Here is a 20,814-nt window from a genome sequence, read left to right on the forward strand (position 1 = left end):
TCCAATTAAATCTATCCTCTTTCACTTTAAAACTGTTTCCCCTTGTCCTGTCACTACAGTCCCTGGTAAAAAGTGTGTTTCTTATAAGCCCCCTTATAGAAGATAAGATCTCACAGCCTCTTCTACAGGCTGAGCAACCCCAGCCCTCTCAGCCTTTTTTCCCAGCACAGGTATTGTAACCATCTGACTGTTTTCATGACCTTCCTCTGGACCTACTCTAACAGCTTCATGTTGTTCTTGTGCTGGGATGCAGTACTCCAAGAGGGGTTTCACAAAAGCAGAGTGGAGGATCACCTCCCCAGTAGAAGCCCAAGGCTGCAGGCTTGTGCAGACCCACAAAGGATCCCCAGCCCTGGGTGTAGCTCATCAATGCCTAAAGTGAAAGCACTACCCCAGCCTGCCTCCTGAAGAATCATTCCTCTGTCTGTGCCTTCAAGCAAGCAGATCCTTCGTGCTAGGACAGTGCTTTTTATCATGCCAATGTCCCCCCTTTACTTAACTGGCTCAGGATGAAAACTCCCCTCCAGAAAAGTACTGGGACATGCACATGGAGGCTTGAAGGTATTAATTCCTTCTGATGGGCCACAATTCACTCAATTAGGCTGACTTAAGAGGCAGCTGCCATGTCTTAGAAGGTGTCGTAAACCACCAAAGATCCCTGAAGCACCCCCAGATTCATTTCTGAGTCCTCTCACCACAGGACAGTGGTATATCAGACTGTGTAAAACTTCCTCTCCTTCCACTTCCCCTAGGGCTGCCTCCCTGTATCCAGCTGCACAATCTTCAAGTTGCTGCAATCTTCAAGTTGCACTGAAAATAACAAGCACAGAGGACTTGAATTCTGGGAGGAAAAATCAAGCTTAGAAGTTTTGCATTTATAAGAAGTATGTAGCTATGGTTGTGACTATTACTGCTACACTGATATCCAAAGCAAATACTGAAAATGCAGAAGAGCCCCATATTAAAGTCAACTGGAAACCTCCAAAAAACCCTCTCAGGCTTTGCAAGCACAGACAAAAGCATGCAATGAAGTTGAAACTTCTGCTCTATATTAGACATGCACCAAGTCATGGCAGCAAACAGTGTGAGAGGCTCCAAAACTAGGGTGTGCATTGAACTAATTATGCTTAGTTCAGTGAGGCAACAAAAAGGTGCTGGATGTAGATATACTATCTTAATGGGTTCATGGTATTCAAAGACAGTTTAGTACACTTTGTATCCCTAGCCTGGAATATGATACATAGTCCCAAAGAAAATAGATATTCAACAAATTTGCTCTGAGTTTCTCATTACTTTGGGCCAAAATCCCTCAGAAAGATAACTACTTCTGAATCATCTGCCCCAAGTTTGTCAAATTCTCACCACAGGCTTTAAATACTTCCTGTTAACAGAAGAACTTGCTTTGCAAATCTAAACCCAGACAAAGTTGCATAGTGTTATCAGATTATATGCACACAGAAGAAATAAGTCACCACAAAACAGGCTGTTTCAGATATCAGAGTATTATTTATATTTAATTAAAACATGTTTTGATTGAAATACATTTGCAGTCAACTTTTAGTTCATAAAGCTTTTAGTTCAACTGATTGGGTTTTTTGGTCCATTAAGGGTAAAGGTATTTTCCTTCCAAAATAAGATACTAGAGCCAAGAGTACCCAAAATAACTCTTAAAAGCTGAAGTCTTTATAGTCAGAGTTCTCAGATGTTTGGTCCTAAAAAACCTTAACTTCTTAAATAATGCACTTCTAATTCTGCAAAAGCCTATCAAGGTAGTAATTTTGCTATTTTACTCAGTCTGTCGTTGAAGTTTGTTTTTTTCTGGTTGAAAGAAGTGTTTTTCAAGAGCATTGACCAATTCATCTAGCTCCTTCTTCAGCTGTTCAACATCACTGGAAAACAAAAATCACACAAAAGCAGAAAACAGTGAAACAATGGAAAAGCTAAAATGTACAGTTTTAGTATGAGGAATTTTTAAATCTGTTGCATTGCTTTAGACAAATATTTTCTATTATTGCTAAAAGTCTATACATTTGATTTCTTATGGTAATGCACTGATGTTCACTTTCAACTGATATGCATGAAGACTATGAAGAAACATAACTCCACAATATAATCTAAAGTAGTATGGCCAATTTGAGTCCAGAAGTTCTTCTATTACTAAATGTAAGTGACTAGAAGTGTAATTTTTATACTTGTAGCAGTATTCTTAGATGACTTTTCATCTGTGAAAAGGTATTACTTTCATTATGTAAGTAAATAATTATCTTTAAGATTGTATGATTTCCAAGGCTACTGGTTAAGGATATAATTACTAAACATAAAAGGGCCTGAAATCTATTAGAACAATTTATATTTGATTAAATTATTTTAAAGCAACTATGTATGTAAAAAAGGGGTGAAATATTCACATTTATTTAAGGCAGAATGTTTTTCCTGATACTGTTTTCTCTGAATGTAAAACCGAGTTCAAAGAAATTTCAGTGACAAGAATGTGTCAACAAATCTTGCAGAGTTGAAGCTTTATACAAATACAGTCACTAAAATGACTTTAGTAATATTATTTGACATGGAGAGCTCTTATTTCTCTAAGACAATGCCAAAAAGCCACACAGATTCTGTTACACCAAATGTACTGCTGTATGTGACAATACCTGTTTCCAGGAGGTGCACAAAGTTCAGAATAGTATTTGATCTTTGGTTCTGTCCCACTGGTTCTCATTGTGGCCACTCCTCCATTAGCAAAAGTGAATGTTATCATTTGGCTGCTTTTACTAGTAGGAAGTATCTAGAAATATTAAGAATATTTTTTAAAAAAACTTGGAAGAGACTATCTATAAACCCATGACTTGATGTTAGATAGTATGACAAAAGCATCAGCTAAAATTATAGTTTAGTTCTGTTTTCTTCAACATTGTGGTCTTGAGACCACAAGGACAGCCTTGCCCTCAGCCTGGAATCTGGCAGAACTGCATCACTGCTAGGTAGCTCATTTCAAATCTAGACAATTTTTTACTGCTAATAGAAGTTGAGCTGTCATGGCATTTCCCAGGGGGAAAAGAAATCGAGATTGTGGAAAAACATAGAATCCAAAGCCACATCTTATTAGACAGTTTAATTTGCACTCACAAGAAAACAATGCAGATTGATGTAGCAAGGCAGCAAGATCCTCCTACTGCCCTTCACAAACTGTCATCTTGGAGAGAAAAACACACCACAAAACCTAACAAAAAACCCACACCTCCTTGGCTTCACTTCCTTTCACCAAGGCAAAATAATAATCACCAATCTAACTTATTTTATGACTCAGTATGTAAATACGGTTAGTGTTTCTCCACAGAATGTTTTATGTATGTGTATATACATCACATATGATTTACATGTAATTTAGAAAGATACTTACAGCCTTTTGATCTGGCTGGCTGCTGTCATACCCAGTAGTTAGATCCCTTATTCCAGAAACTTTAAATCTACCACAAAATTTTGGGTATGTGTTTTTTCCATCAAAATTTCTAAGGTCGTCAAAAAGCTGTTGAATAACTTTAGGATCATGGCAGATGAAATACGAAGCTTTGGTAATATGGAAGCCGTATCTGTGAAGATGCAATATTAGTGAATCCAGGAAGCAATGTTCTAAGAGTTGTACACCAGACATATACAACCTTCCAAAAAGCAACACTGTACTCATGCTCACCCAACTGCAGCATCAGTTCTTGCCCTTACAAATTTAAAAAGGTCTAAACAGCTTAATTATCCCATTTTACATACTTTAAATAAACTTCTGTGCAGATGCCTTTTATTTTTAATGATGAAAACTGAGAAAGTTTATAGCAACACCAGAAAAAAAAAAGATACCATTATTGCCTTGAAGTGCTCTAACCACCATAGGAAGGGAAGAGATAGCTTGTTTGAGAGGATTCCAGCTGACCTTTTCTAGGTAAAGCAAATTCTAGACTGGTTTTTCCAATAATTTCACTGAAGTGTTTCTACTCTCCCATTACAGTGTTTTTACTAAACCAAACTGTTCTAAACGTTGTCTCTCTACCTCACCTGTTTGCTGCCAGATAACATGATGCATCAAAGACAAATGACCCAGTAACCCTGACTTTTCAAAATAACATGTTGTTGAGAAACATACAAGCCTGGACTGGTTGTTCAAGTGAGCTCTTGCTACAGATCAAGACTTGATAAATATCCTTGATGGCAGTGAAAATCTGAGGGGCAGATGTTCACGCTAGAAATCTGAATGCCTTCTTAAATAAGGTCATATTTATACCCAAATGGATATCTTGAAGGTTAATAGTAGTTAAATTAGTCTTAAGAATTCAGTAAGGGATTTAACAAAACCTATCCTGTACCTGAAAGAAGCCTACTAGGACCATGTCCTTTTCCTGATCTGCATTTATTTTGAGACAGATTCCCCTTCTACATTTCCAAAAACAAAACAATTTCTTCTGCTTTGACTGTAACTCACAAGGCAAATCTGACAAAAAAGTAAAGCAGTAAGAAGTAGAAAACTGCAACTCTGTATTAGCCACAAACAAAAATCAAACACATACAAAATAATCCCCCAAAACAAAACAAGAACCCTCCTTCCAGTTTATTATCAAACAACAATTTAATAGGGCAGATTTGTATCTTTCCCTCTATCTATCTGTAGCTTTGCCGCAAAGAATGACTATGTGCAGTGACATCTTACAGACTGCTCTTATGCTAAAACAGCTCTGAGTCCTCTTCAGTGGCTATGTACACAGCAGAACTATGGCACAGCTCAATTCCACTCAGTCAAATATTCTGAGGTCAATCTGAAGCAGGTGTTTACTGTATTAGTATTTAAAAAAAAACAATTAAAAAACCTCAAGCCAGAAGTTGAATATTCAATTCTTGAATATGCACTTCCAGCTAGTAGCACTTAAGGGAATTCTCACATCAGATGCTGTATTTGCTGCTCTAGGTATGAATTCTTCTTTCATGCTTTTATATCACACAATTTATCTATGCAGTGTAAACACTGTTTCCTTCCACTTGTTTCCTTCCTAAAGAGGTGATGAAACAAGCATGGATAGTGCTACACACAAATGAGAACTCAGGATGAGCAAAACAAGCAGCACAAAGGCTGGAGTTTTCCATGAGTCTCTTTGCAGGTTCCACACTCCCTTGTTAGTGTCTATGAGATATGAAGAGCTGGAGAGTATCAAACAGCCTGTGCTGCTCCCTTCTTTAAAACAAACAACCAAAAACCTCTACAAAAACCATGCCCTGCCTCATGAAATCTAATATTCATCTTTGCTATTAATTTCATTGAATCCATTAAAAAAGAAAAAAGAAAAAGTAGTGCCTCATATCAAAAGCTCTCAGAGGGATACCCGGCTGTATACAGCCAAGAGTAATGGCCAGTCACAGCACTTCTGCATAATCAGCTCAGATTTCATTAAACAGGAGCAGAAAGAGAAAAGGACAACCAAAACTCAACAACAATCATCTGTCAAAAAAAAAAAGAATAATACAATAAAAAGCCTAACTTTAGAGCCAACTAGAATTAATTTAATTTTAAGTAGCCCTGCAAGGACAGGAGCATGCTGGCTTCTGTGTGTAGCATAAATAAGCCAGAGCTACTTAGACCCATTCTGCCATCAACATTTTTGAGTGTCTGGCTCATTTAAGCAGCAACAAGCAATGCAGAGATTTCTACAGCTCAGCAATACAGCTGGCCAAAAACCTGCTCAATCTTCTCTAAAAGGACCCAAGTGCGGGACTTCCCAAAAGGAAAAAATCTTTCAGAAAAACATAACAAAGACCTCATTACTAATGGAGAATTACTAAGGTAGTTATTATTATATTTAAAATACCTTAAAACAACACAAAACAAAGTCATAAATATATTCATGTCCACAAGGCAGGAACACTTTCTGAATATTACTATTAGCACAGAATTGTCTTAATAGTACAATATTCTACATTTTATTTCTTTATAAACTATAGGCTGCTATTGAGTCCCTATTAACCCCAGTATGAGAAATTGATAAAATACGAAAAATAAAAAATTATAATTGAACTCACTCATCATAGACAGCTTTCAGCTGCTGAGACAAAGACAAATTCCTGGTTGCCAAAAAGCTAGCCATCTCTGCAGTTATAACAGCAGCACTGACACCATCTTTATCCAGAACAGCAGGACAGCACATATAACCTAAACAAGGAACATTAGATATAATTAGACACATTTTTAACAGGAAATAGGAAGGGGAGGGAAGGTTAGCCAAACAGGCTAACCTGTTGAAAGGAGATATGCACATTACCATAGTACAGACTTTTTAGAGTCAAACCAAAAGTAGAAAAAAATGTATCTTCTAATCAGTGTTAATTTTAATAAGTAAGGTATTTAATGGAATTTCAAGACAGAGATTTACATCATATCAGTGCCACATTCTCCCAGGTCCTTATGGAGCTTTCTAGATAGAGAAATGCTCCACTGCAGGAACAATGCAAGTATAGCATTGTCTCAAATGTGATTATGTTATACAGTAGTGTAAGGTAACACTGATAATTATGTGTGAAATTAACCACATTTTCTCTGGTTTTCAGGTATTGAGACACTTAAATAGCATTACAGCTTTACAATTTCCTCCTCATGAATTCATAACTTTCATTTGTGGCTTTCAACCATGGCTTTCCAGCTCACAAATGTAATTTGGGGTAGTTTTTACTTTATTTTATTCTCATTTACACTGAGCTTAAATCTGTCAGGTAAAAAAGCTCAAGTTCATGTCTGAAAAAAGAGAATTTCTTTCTCTTTTTTTCAAAAAAGTTTATGCAGAATTTGCAGTCCAAATATGCATAGCCACGCTACTGTACATATATACTCCTAGCTCACAAGCTTTGTGCTAAGCAGAGATACAAAGGTTTTAAAAACTAGTATCAATCAGCCAAATAGATAATTATCTGTTACTCACTGGAAATACACCCATTGTATTGAGGACACCCTTATATTGGCATTTTTAGCTTTTTTTTTTTTTTTTTTTTTACATTTTGCTTCATTACTGAGATGCTAACAGAGTACTGGCAAAGGTTGCCCACAGAAATTGTAGAATATCCTTCCCTGGAGATGTTCAAGAACCATCTGTGCCCAATCCTGTGTAATATGCACTAAGACACCCTGCTTGAGCAGGAAGATTGGACCAAATGACCTCCAACAGTCCCTTCCAACCTCGCCCATTCTATGACTCTCTGCAATTCTGTCACTTTTTGCAGTGTTCTATTTTTCACTATTTTGCAAGATATGAAAACACAACATTCTGTCTCTTACCTATAGCCTCCTCAAATGCAAAAAGAACAGCTTTCCCCTGGTCCATGAGCTGTTTGGCACGGTTGCCCATCCACTTGAAACCTGTCAGTGTTTCCTACAGCAGTGAGGAGAAATCAAAGGCATTGAGAAGAAAAGCAATGTTTTATGAAGATATGACACTTAGTAAGAAAGATGCTAAAAGTACATGGAATGATGTGTAACATGTTGCTTACCTCAAAGTGAAAACCTTCCTTTAGTGCAATTGCTCTCAGGATTTTGGAAGAAACAGTACTGGATAACATGTAGACATCTTTAATGGCACAAGTATCCCTACTGTTATTTTTCCAGCAAGTGAAGATCCACCAGCCTAAAAGAGCTCCTAGTTCATTTCCAGAAAACACTTTCCATTCACCACTACAGGCAAAAAAATATTAGAAAGTACATTAAATCAAAGGATAATACCGGGGTAAAAAAGGAATCTATTGGTTCTACTATAAATGAATATTAACAAATAAACCACTGCCTTGGAATTCCATGTAACAGTAACAAGGTATCATGTGCTCATAATGAACCAGCAAAAAAATTCCTCCCCCAAAGTATTCTGAAACTGTTACCTTTCTTCTCCATCATACACACAAGCTTTTGCATTTATTCAAAAATGAAACAGTGATATTTCCAACATATTTTAAGTAATACAAAAATGCTCAGCATACAAATTATAAATTCAGTGATTAAGACAAGCACAGAGACACAAAAATACAGTTCTCAAGTGATCAGTATTTTTAGTTGACCTAGTGACAAATACTTTTAATTTAATCACAAATACATCAATTAGTCATTAGGAAGATTGGGAAAAAATCTTAAATGTGTATAAAGGATTAATATAGATGTGTTGCTAGAACAGGAAATAAAATGAAAAGAAGAAAGACAAATGTCAAAATTGCCAAAAAAATTCCCAGTCACAAAAGGGGACAGAGACACCTCCAGACTAACAAAACCAAGACCTACAGAAACAGTACCTGTTGTGAAAGAGAAGCAGACTCAGTCTCCTGCATTTATTGATGCCAACAGGCACAAAGCAATGCACAGCGGCAACTTAGTGTAAGAGTGCTGAGAGAGTGTGCTCTACAGGAGGTTCTGTCAAAGAAGAAGTACAGATACTGTAGAAGCCTGTATTAATAACTGATTAGTGTATGAAAAGCTACAGCAGAAGTCTGAGAAGACGGAGGACTGAAAGTTAGGAGACAACTAAGACTGGCTAAACAAAGAGCGTAGAAGTAGCAGAATGAGAGCACCACACTCTCACTGGTAATGGATGCAATAAACTAACACCCCTCTTCATGTTTCTGGTAGCTCAAAGTTTTCAGACAAAAAGCATGAGTGATTTTGCATTCTTGTTTTAACCCATCATAACTAGCATAATCTGAAACTCTTTATACCTTTTCCTCAATGCTGAATTACCAACTGAGGCTGGCACAGACCAAAACCATTGAAATACGAACCCTCCAACTAACATTGTCCAAGACACAGCAGAGTGTCCACAAAAGACCGTTCTTTTTCCAAAGGCAGAGAAGCCTCCTTAGTTCATGCTGTGAGGCTAATGAGTTTAAAAGCACCCCAAAACCCCAAATAAAATACTGCTACTTTTAAAGCTACTACTTTAGCATTTTTGGTTATCCATTGAGCAAAATGGGTATTTGCACTGTTTCCTTTAACTGGACTTTTGAAATTTGTCTAACTGATACAGATTCAACTATTTAAGTCATCCACAACCACTGAGGACACCTAGCAGATGCCCATACCATCCCCTGGGTACCAAAGACTGTTGCTATAATTTTACATCCCTCTTCTGGCTCTCATGCACAGGGAATTAATATATGCTGGTCCAGCAGCAGATTTTTTTTTTCTGCTCCTCTCTAAGCTGAAAACCTTGCAGCTTATTTTTACTGTGGATTTATAGTTTATAACTGCTCAGATTAGTTTCTGCTTTATCAAGGTAAATAAAGGAGAAACACCACTATTTATAGATATGCTACCAAGTGCTTGAATTTCAGCTTTCTTTTATTAATCAAATAAAATCACAATACAGAAATGCAAACAGCTGTAGACGTACAGGGTATCAGAGGGCATGAAATCAGGGGACAGCCATATTGAATCAGAACTATAGCTTGCATTTTCACAAATATGAACAATTTATTGTAACCCCTGACTGAGCAAGTTTACCTTTTGTGATCCCCTTCTTTGACTGGGTATGCAAAGATAAATAATGCTCATACAGGTAGTTCTTGAAGGGGAGAGTACAAATGACTACACTGAGAAGTACCAAACTCTGAAAAACTTCAAGGTGAAATGCAAATACGTAACATTATGTAAAGAAGTGGGAATCTGAGCAAGAGAAGCACAAATCATCTAATGATTAGTAAAATGTTTGGTTTAACAGGATTTGAGAAAGAAGATACTCATACTAAAGAACAAGAGATTATCAGGGAACTATACAGATTCTCCTGAATCCAAGTTATTGTTTAATAAACCTAGAATGAAAAAATGTTTATCAGTCTTATAAAAAAAGAATTAACTGAAAACCTACCTTTAAAAATGTATAGCACAATAACAACAATTCACATGCTTCTGTGCATGCCTAAACTACAGCAAGTGTCAACTATTTATTCAGGCTTCTGTACACTGTTTAATATTGATCATTATTTCATATTCTGCCTCTACTGTGGTCTGCTTCATACAGTCTTCTCACATTTGTGTGTTTTCAATCAAAAAAATTATTTCTGTGACTATTCTTCCTCGGCAACACAAGTAGCAAGAATTCTCCAAGTGAGCCTAACCTTGGGAGTAAAAAATGTCAGTGGTTTGCATTACTTTATTACCATACCTCTCTTGTTTCTCTGCCACTGCCAGTCGATCAGCATCAGGATCATTTGCTAAAATGATTCTTGCCCCATCTTTCTCAGCCAAAGCAAAAGACAATGTCTGGAAATGTGGCAAGCAGGACCAGATGAGTGTTAATATTCCCAAATAATATTTTCACTTTCTTTACAGGTTTTAAGTAATTTTCCCAATTTATTGAATCTCAAACACCCAAAATCATTATGTGTCTCTCAAAAACCCCAAAAACTTCTAGTCTGGCAGAAGAACATAGTCAGGACATTTAACTTTACCTACATCATTCCACTTCTGCAGCCCAACTTAAAAGCTAGCTAGATTTAATGGGATACTTCAATAATAAAGTGTAACAAAAATAGTAGCAGAAACTCTAACCACCTGTCAGGACTTCTCCTGCTCCCTCCTGGTGTTGTGTCAGAACAAAAGAGTAGAAGCCTTCCAAAAACAAATGAGAAGATTTTTATTATTATTTTATTTTTTAAAGTAACTATCACTTCGTCCCATGTGCAGATCTTGCCCATTCTGTTAGAGCACAGCACAAAGTAGTTGAAAGTTATAGCTAATTACTACCTGACTGGTTCAAAGAGGGTTATGTCAATTAAAGGATACCAGCTAACCCCTCACTAAATGTAAGGCTATGAAACAGATTAAAAATTGACCTTCCACCATTACCTAGCTGTGACTTCTGGCAAAAAAGAAAACACTGAAAGACATCACAACTATTAAGAAAAAATTAAATCTATTTACCAGAACACCTTTGCCTTCTTCAGGATTTGGATATTTCACTGTGGGGAAGTCTGGATCAGGATCTTTCTGCTCCGGAACAGCAAAAGGAGGGCTAAGGTCAAATGCCTTGAATGCCAACTGCACAAATTTATGTCCTACCCCATGCACAGAAGTATGAACAAATTTCAGGTTTGTTTCCTTGTTTATATTCCTGAAATAAAACAGGTTAACAGTAAACTTGGACATGGAAGACTGTTCTGCACAAAACTGACTATGTTTGGAAACAGATATAACTCAGTATTCTATATCACTATTGAAATAATGAATTAAAGGAGGTCAGATTTTAAAAGCAATGGCTTGAAAATTAGCTTAGCCTAATTTTTCAACAATATGAGTCACTCTTGGCATTCAATGTCCGAGTATGTGCAAATCACTGGAGTAAGAAAGGTAGTACAGTCTACACATCCCAAAGAAGTCAAGTGAAAAACAAATACAACTGACTAAAGAGACTCTTCAACCCCAACTCTAGCATTTAAACCACTCCGAAAAACTCTGAACAAAGTGAGTCAACAGCAGCCTGCCCAATTTGAGCACACTCAGTTTTAGCAAGTAAGAAGTATTGGGCATACATAAAATCATGCAAACTCCTAAGGAGATATTTAATTCCGATTCTGAAAAAGGAGTGTAATAGCCCCAGCTTTCTAGTAACTCCTGACTGTTTTTAGCAAGAGTAAGAACATGGTTCCTGGTGCTTAAAATTTCTACATAAAATAAGCAGATCTAAAAGGTTGATACTCATCTACCACATAAATTAATTCTAACTGTTCACCAAGAGAAACATCCACTTCATTTTGCTGAGTAAAGATTTTACTGAGCAAGTGAGAGGAGTAGGCTGTTGTAAGGCACTCAAGGCTATTAAGAGTACAAGCAAGGTTGGAATGACAGAGCAAGACCTCCTTCATCCCAAACTGGCTTAACAACCTGGTTCACTGTCTCCCTGAGAATCTGGTTTTAGGCTGGTGGGCTGTCCATGCCAGCTCACCTCCAGCAGCCCCAGTCTTGCTGTGACACTTGGCTGATGCATGGCCATGAAAATACATGGAGATATCATCAGAAATTTGCTCATTTTGCTGGGTTAGACTTCTGCCAGGACAGTTTCATGAGCTGGCTTACAACACCAACACACAGCTGCCAATGCAACAACAAAAGATGACAAAAAGGTACAGGCAGAATTGGGTCATGGCAGGATTGTGGCCACCCTCACTTCCATCAATTTAAGCTTCCCTGCTAACACACTAGATGGAATATCCTGTATTCTTAAAGGAGTTAACACCAGTCACCTGTAAAAGCACTGTTTCTGTATGTCTTTGAAGTACTCCTTATTGACCATGGCATATGGATCATGAAGCAGTGGGTTGCTGTCAATCAGTTTGTCATCCCATGCCTGAGGCCACGGTTCTTGGTTCTGCTCAATAGCCTGAGAAATTCCTTTGTCATGAGGGGAAATTATCTGAGCACCGTTTTCCCAGTAAACCTAAATAAAAAATAGGTAAGTGAGTATTTGATCATTAATCTTGTAAGATAGTTTTGTTATGTTTTTTGCTGGTTAAGGTGCAGTAAATTCACTTGAGTATTACAGTAAATTAGGCTTCTGTGCATTCTGTTAGTATTCTGTTCATATTTTCAGTGTTTCTTCTCACATCCCATTTTTATTCTATTAAAAAAAAATAATTTTATCAAAAGATATGAAGATCCATAATGAAACACAAAACAAGGCCCAGTCATTTACTGAGAAAACTTCCTTTTTTGTATTTTGGAAACAGTGTGTATATGACTGCCCAGCTACTGAATGACTAGTATGCAGGCAATGCAGCTGTGGTTTTTTCAGTGGATAATCGATTACAATGGCATCCTCTTTTCTAGAGTGAAGATTTTAATTATATTATTAGTTTAACATAATACTAGCTTTAAATACATAGAAGAGATAGAGAGATTAGTAATTAATTTAGTGTATACCATGATAGGAACTATATACAATTGCATTTGTTTTTCTACATGGAAAAAAAAAAAAAGAGACCAAAAATAGATCACATTAGAAATACCTTGTAACCATTGTCTTGTTTTGGATTATGGGAAGCAGTAACCATAATTCCAGCACAAAGCTTCAGATGAGTTACTGTGTATGGCTGTAACAAGAGAAAATTACTTGAAGTAGAATGTGCAACATACTATATATTATTTCTTCTCATGCATATATAATATTTCATAGTATGAAAAGAATGTCAGGATGTGATTCCTACACACTGACTCCCTAAAGCAGAAGTTAAATACTACTTGCTCCACCAGACTCCATGTGGCTCAACTTCAGCCCTTGCTTTTTCTTGTGCATTTTTCCATTTACATGTTATTAATGTTGTTCCAGATGCTTTGTGAATCTCTAGTGTATTTCTAGAAGGAAGCCAGATGCACCTGTTGCCTACTGTGGAATGACTTGAGGTACCTGAGGCCTTAGAGGATGCCATGTCTGTTGGGGTAATGACACAAGTCAGCATGGGGCAGAGAACTGCAGCTCAAGCAATCTCATCTACACCGTCTTTTGGGAGCAGCCTGGGGAGAAACTACTCCATCAGGGCTCAGAAGAGAATTGTTTTGAAGAGAGCTCTTATGAATTAGCTTAAAACAGATGGAGTGAATTAAAAATGAAGCATTATTCATGAATACAGGTCAAATTTGTGTTTACTCCTGGCTCTTTAATTAATAGTGAAATGCAATCAGCTGCAGTCCTTGCAACACCACTTTAAACTGCACTATGAAGAATTTGACCCTAAATTTACAAAAAAATGTATCAGTATAAGAATGCTATGTAGAAAGCCTTTATACCACTGTGCTCTGTTTGCAACAATCTTCACTGGAGCAACTGGTATAGGGAGAAATTACTGCTTTTAGGACAAGGGCCAAGGGCAGGGCTTTTCTGTGTTGCTCTGGAGACACCTGGTGTTCTGATGGGGGCATCGTGGACACAATCCAACAATCCTCCTGGCAGAACATCACTGCACTCCAACAACTTGCTATTTTGGATAGAATACCTCCCCTTCTCCCTTGCCCCTCCTCCCTCCAAAAAAAAAAAAACCCAAAAAAACCCACAAAAAAAACCACACAAAAAAACCAACCAAACAAAAAAAAACCAACCAAAAAAAAACCCCCAAAACCCCCCCCCAAAAAAAAAAAAAAAAAAACCAAACAAAAAAAAGGTAAAAATCCAGACAAATATGAGTGTATGTTTCAGACTTCAGACTCCACAGCTATCTGCTGACATTTCACATTCTCCCTTCCCTATGGATGTTGTAAACAATACATAGCTAAATAAGTAAAAGACTCTCTGCCCGAAGACCTTAAAAAGTAAGAACTGGCTTGTGTAGTCATCCTTAATTTAAGTAATGCAAGGTATTTGACAGCATTTGTGTACATTTAAAGCAGTTAAAGTAATAAAAAGATATAATAAAAAAACCTACCACAAAGGGAGTTGGTATTATATCAGAAAATAGATAAACTGGAACTCCCTGACTGATGAAGGTATTGGCAGCAAGTCTTGCAAACCTAACAGGAAGAAAAGATACAATGGGAATATATTCATTTTCTTGCCTATTAGTTTCTTAGAATTCACAGCTTTTCCTTCTACCCTAATGCAATTACAAAATCCCAACAAAAACACCATCACTTATCAATATACCTCAATTACTGTACAGACCCAATTTAAATGTGTTCCCTCTCTATTCCCAATAGACAAAGCACAACTCTAAGAACTGCTTTGGCATTACCAGTATGTAAGAATACTGTAAATCCCACACATTGATTCACTCTACAGAAAGAAAATACAACTGAAGTAGATCCATCATGGATCACACAAGGTAGCTACAAAATCCTGAACACAAAACCTAAGAAGTACCTTTTGCTACTACCTCCACTGGAAAGATGAGCACGAGCATCAAACCCGATCACAACTCCTCTCTTTTTCAGGTCACTGAAATTCTTCTCGAGGTATCTGCAAAATCCCTTAAGACGACAACAAATCCACCTCATTAACCCAATCTTGATGTTTAATTTATCATCACATTAAGATAATGGCTAAGATGCTGATGTCTTAGGAAGCTGAGCACACATAGCATCTCACTGAACTGCTCTGGGATTCAGCTTGTCCAGGACCAATAAACACCATGAAATACCAGAAGCCTTCAAATCAATAGTGCAAACCTGGACAGCATTTAAGTACTTTTCAAAATATCAGAATCAACTCCAAAAAAGAACTGGTAACACAATTAGTCTGAATTGCAGGTTTTGAGAAATGGTTGAGCTGTCAGGGGTCTCACATTAGGAAGAGAACAGCTGGCCAGTGTTTCAGCTTTTTAACCAAATCTCACCCTTAATAATCTCTTTAGCACATGATACATCACCACTCCAGGCTGCAGTTATTCAAGGTTGTGGGCTTTTTCCCCAAGTAGATCTACTTCAGGATTCATTTATGTATACATACCTTCACTGCCTTTATGTAAAACCATGCCTAGCACACACAAAGCTTAACCAAATGTTAGCTACCTTTAGGTTTTTTTTGTAGTTGTTACAACAGCGCTGTTACTCTTGAGCTTAACTGCAGCTGTGTATAAATTAAATTACAAATCAAATACCAAAAGTAACTTAATGGCTTAATAGCTTCTCTCTGCTTGTTTTCAGAGATCAGCACTCAGCTAATAATTATAATTTAAATTACTTCTGAAGACTGGAAGAATAGGAGAGATCTTGTACTTCCATAGAATACTCATTTGCTTGCCATAAATCAGGCTCTTCCATTCATATACACAACCGGTTAAGTGAGATAAAGTGCTGAACACAATACCTGGGTTGTCTGGATAATAGTCAAGTCATTCATGTGGGAAATCCCTGCTCCCATGGCAGCTCTGAGCCCTGCTGTGCCAAACTCCATCCGTGAGCCAAAGTATTTCTGCAGTTCTCCGGCATTTCCTTCCGCAAGCAATTGTTTCACGATTGCGTAAGTTTTTGGATTCTGTTGATACAAAATTCAGACATTCTAAATGAGGTTTTGTTTGTCTTAACAGAACTGACTTTCTGTCCCAATCTCTGGGTTTCAGTATTAAAACATGGCACACAACTTCCAGAACACCAGAACTCATGCTGTCTTCTTAATTTTAAATCAGTACAACCTCAAGTATTACTTATTTTAGATTTATCTCCTTAAGTGAACATGCTACTTGGACAGCAATGGGCATATGTGTGTATATATATATATATATATATATAGTTTATATATATATAACAATATATATATATATATAACAATTTGGGATGTTAAAAGATTTCCAAGATGTCGATTTTAATGTTTTCTATTTTTAAAAACAAAACAAACAAAAAGCAGTACTTCCACAGTTCAGAGAATTTTTTCCTCATCACAAGAACTATACTAAACATTTAAGAAAGTAAGTTAAGTTAATTATTAAAAAATATTTGTTATTTCTATAGCACTATATGTAGAATTTAAAACAAATTAAATCATAACCTTGTCCCAAGACTGGCTAGCATCAGAGGTAGCAGAAAAACTAAACAGACTGGGCAGAAGATAATTTCCAACATATTTGCAGGTAATGCTTGTAAAAATAAGCAAAACCCCAGGATGAAAGCCTAGAAACTACAGCCAAATTCTTAAATAAAATTATTCGAGAGTGGCAACAAAAAGGCCATGTGAGACCACTTGAGAATAGTGAGGAGTTTCTAACTTTCACTGCTTTTCTTATTATATTGCTTCCAGATTCTCTATTGCTAATTACTCTTTTTGTTTCCAGACTCAGGGAATTAGCAAAGTCCTGCATGTCTCAACTTTTCAATGTTATGAGACTTGTGAAGTTCAGTATTTGATTTCTTGAGAACTTAGGAGCCAAGAGGACAGATGGCAGTTGGCAGACTCCTGACAACAGGATTATCTGGAGAGGCAGCACGTTACTCACTGCATGAGTACACACACTTCACTCTGGAGTACGAAGATTCTCATTTCCAAAGGGACACAAACTTTGATTTCTAGGCAATTAAATGAACTCATAAAAGTCATAGACTACTATTTCCTGGATGACCTAGGTATGCTTACAGAAAAGGAAAGCATATCATTCTAGGCAAAAAAGGAAAAAAAAAAATGTAAAACCATATATCTTCTGCAGCTTCAGAAAATGCTGCAAACACATAGAGTAGTAGGCATGTGAATAAGTTTGCATACAAAGGTATAAACATTCTGCACATCAAACGAAGACCAGAGTCGGGATGTCCTAACCACTGACCTGTGCACCCACTGCCACAGGACAAACAACATAGTTAAATACATACTGAAAAAGCTAAAGAGCCTTTAGTGCTAATGAGTAAGCTGCATAATGAAGAATAAACTAAACAATTAAAAAAAAAATCCAGCTTCTTGAGTGCAATAAACAATTAGGTGCCCCAGAATTATTGATTTCCAGTGCAAAAATTACTAATTTACCAGTCCAAGAATGTTGTAACAGACATTTCCTTGTAGGCAGCTTGACACAATTATCTATTATTATTGGGTAATTACATTCTGTAAGAATAAATATAATTCTATGTTGTTATAGAATATATAGGGCAGCATAACTGAGTTTAGGCTGTTTACAAGCTGATGTCAAGTTTTTGCTGTAATATCAGGCCTATGTCTCAAAGGTAAAGCCTGAATGACACCATTTGCATCTAGTTTTGTACACTGCCTAGTCACCTTTTAATTTCTCGTGCACACGAGTCATCTCTTAATACTGAAATGTGCATGTTTTTAGGCAGATACCACACACATTTCTACAGGTGTTTGACAGACTAGAAGCTGTAATGCCAATGCAGAAGGACATCAGGAGCATCCTGCAGCCCTCACAGCCAAGGAGTTTTTTGTTAGAACAATTTCTCATGTTTGGTATCTACTGTGAAACTAGAGGGATCCTCCAGTTTTTTTAAGTCTGGTTAAATGTACATGTCCAGGGGGCTGCTCAAGTCTTCAGAGTTTCAGTCCATATAATTTTCTAAAGAAAACTTGGTTGCATTAATTTAGTTGCTCCCTACTGCCTGCCTCCACCCCACACCAAATAATGGTAAAAGCCAGGCCAAGTCTGTTCAATATGGCAGAAGGATTTTTCCAGCACTACTGCTATAACTGTTTATAGCTATTTTCTCCTAAGAATTTGCCTATTTTTTCTTTTGTGGAGAACGTTATGGTGCCACTGTACACAGCTAAGTAAAAAACTAATCTTGGTTTTGGCTTTTTCTTCTGCCTAAACAAACTCTTCACAGCATCTCTACCAAAGAAGGACCAAATTGTATCAGAAGGATGAAGTGCTGGCTTTTTCCTTTCTAATTGATTGTCTCAGGTTACGCTTTTTCTGCTCTCAAATTAAACCAGATGTGAGTATGGAAGTACCATTTTCTGTGAATACAGTGGCAGATGATTTAATACCAAGATAATATCCACTAGTGCAATTAGCTTGAACATCACCTGGTAACACTCAAGTTATTTACTTTAATCTACACTACAGGAAGGCCCAAAGAGTTATCATCAGTAGAGTAGTCCCCACAAGGTTTTGCAGGAGAGGAAAAACTTCTGACTAAACAGATTTTATTTTTACTAAAATCAGAAGCTACCTTCCATTCATAATTCTGTGACTGATAATAGAAAGAATGAAAAACATGCTATTACTGTAATGAACAGAGTGATGAAAACAGCCTGGTAACAAGCAGAGTAATTGTCATGTAGGTAGAATCTTCCAGTTAGGTCAGCAGAACTGCCATCAGCCATAAGGGCTTGCTCTTGCAGATGATTATTCTGTAAGAAACATGGGGCTTATCATCATTAAATATTAACCCATCTCTGCATGTAAAAAAGGAACTTTTTTTTATATCAGAGTAAATGGACAAGGGTTACATCTGATACTTCTGTTGCTCAATAGAAACATTCAACAGCTCCCTGAGAAATTAAAATACCTCATCATTTTTGAGCAATCAGCAATGGGTATTGCACACTAGTCAATTATTACTGAGTCAAAGATGCAAGTGCTAACAGAGGGCTAAACTTTCAAAAGTAAAGATGCTATAAGGGATACTGCACTAGATTTCCAGAGGGTTTAACAAAATAATCAGAATAACCAGTTGAAAAGCAAATTATTACACAGAAGACAGGAATATAACTAATGCTGGTGAGGGAAGCTATGTAAATAAGAGGCTCTAAAACCAAACTATTTTCTCTAATTCAATTAAACTGGGAAAAAAAGGCATAAAAGCTTATTGTCATTTGATGTGATGCATTAGCATTTCTGAAAAGAGGACTAGTTTAGCACTGCTCTATCACTAATAAAACCAGAACTGGGTAACTGGTCAGTTAAACAGTTTACTGATTTTAATGAAGAATCACAAAAACCTCAAGGTACTTCTAATGACATCCTTTAGAACCTGGAAAGAATACTAAAAAAGAGAAATATTATATGTTTCCATGATATTTTTGAAATAAGCAGAAGATGCCTTACCAAACAGGTATGTGTGCTACACAATACTCAGAAAGCATTGTTGAGTGCTCAGCTCGGGGGAGTCAATTTAGTGACTGAAGGGGGGCAATGGCCAGTGTGTTCCAATACAGCCAAATGGACAAATTATATGAAAAGGGACATAAAAAATGCAAACCAAATGTGCCAATAGAGGCCTGCATCTCAGTGGGACTTGCAGCAGCAAAACTAAATGACCATTTCCAGAACACCGCTATGGCAAGATATTTCCTTAGGTATGTGGAAAACAGAAACACACAGAAGATTTTACTTCTGCATATAGTGCTGTCAAAACCAAAATCAAAGTCTCAACAGGAAGGGAAGTGACACCTGAAAAAAACCAGAACTGAGAGCTTCTGCATTTCCAGGTGTTTTTGAATTGAGCCCCCATGCCTTTTAGGATCAATATTTTAGTAAACAAGAATTTGAAGGTACCAGGAGGTTTTTAACACTGAGAGACAGATAACAAGGCAATGTATGCTGGTCTTTAATAATTTAAGTCTACCAACTGCCCTGCGACTGAAGCGGTTCGGAACAATACAGGGCCTTTTGAAAAAGACGTTCAGTACAGCTAAAAGCCAGAATGAGAGACCAGCCGGGATGTTTCTAAACGAAAGCGGCGGCTGCTGCGGCAGGTGACAGAGCCGCAGCACCGTGCGGGGGCCCCGCAGCCCCACCTGCGCCAGCCCCGGCGCGGGGCGGGAGGGGATGGATGGAGAGGTGGAGGGAGAGCACCCCTCTGTCACAGAGCTCTGAAAGCAGAGCCAAAGGAGCAAACAGGCGCTTTTACCGCACCCCAAACCGGCACAACGCAACAGCCGGGCGTCACGCCGCGCCTCCTGACCCTTCTCCAGCCCGCGCCCCCGTCGCCCCCCGGCCAGCCCCCGCCTGGCCGGAGCCGCCGCCCCTCACCTTATCCCAGAGCAGCCACTGTTCGGCCGCGCGGCGCAGCGCGCCATCCCCCGCGGAGCCCCGCGCTGCCATCCCACTCCTCCCGGGCCGCCGCCGCTCCGCTCCTTCCCTCTTCCGGAGGGCGCCCGCCCCGCTCCGCCCCGCTCCGCCCACCGGGCCGAGCCGCCCCACCCCCGCCCCGCCCGCCTGCCCGGGCCGGGGTCAGGGTCGGGGCCGAGGCCACGGCCGGACAGGGCGGCCCCGCCTCCCTGCGGCCCGGCGCGGCAGGGTCGGGGCCCTTGCTTAGAGCGGGGGTTTAACAATTTTTTTCCCGGGGCGCTGAATGTTTTCAGGTGGGGCTGCGGCTCCCGGCCCGGAGGAGCCCCGAGGGGAGCCCCGGGCAGCCCCTGGCCCCGGCCCCGGCCCCTGCAC

At 38.3% G+C, this 20,814-nt stretch overlaps 1 protein-coding gene across 1 annotated transcript; it reads right to left on the reverse strand.

Moving 5' to 3' along the window:
• Nucleotides 1–1,495: 1,495 nt before the first annotated feature.
• Nucleotides 1,496–20,497, reverse strand: PGM2 (phosphoglucomutase 2). Its single transcript, XM_053941334.1, has 14 exons — nucleotides 20,404–20,497; nucleotides 15,795–15,962; nucleotides 14,850–14,956; nucleotides 14,416–14,500; nucleotides 13,006–13,089; nucleotides 12,244–12,437; nucleotides 10,925–11,114; nucleotides 10,167–10,264; nucleotides 7,516–7,696; nucleotides 7,304–7,397; nucleotides 6,058–6,187; nucleotides 3,401–3,590; nucleotides 2,652–2,785; nucleotides 1,496–1,889 (listed from the first exon to the last, which is right to left on the reverse strand). Exons 1-14 carry the CDS (start codon nucleotides 20,473–20,475, stop codon nucleotides 1,787–1,789), a joined length of 1,830 nt encoding a protein of 609 aa, XP_053797309.1. The 5' UTR covers nucleotides 20,476–20,497; the 3' UTR covers nucleotides 1,496–1,786.
• Between the last annotated feature and the right edge of the window lie 317 nt (nucleotides 20,498–20,814).

This window comes from Vidua chalybeata, chromosome 4 (genome assembly GCF_026979565.1).
Source record: "Vidua chalybeata isolate OUT-0048 chromosome 4, bVidCha1 merged haplotype, whole genome shotgun sequence".
Taxonomy (NCBI): domain Eukaryota; kingdom Metazoa; phylum Chordata; class Aves; order Passeriformes; family Viduidae; genus Vidua; species Vidua chalybeata.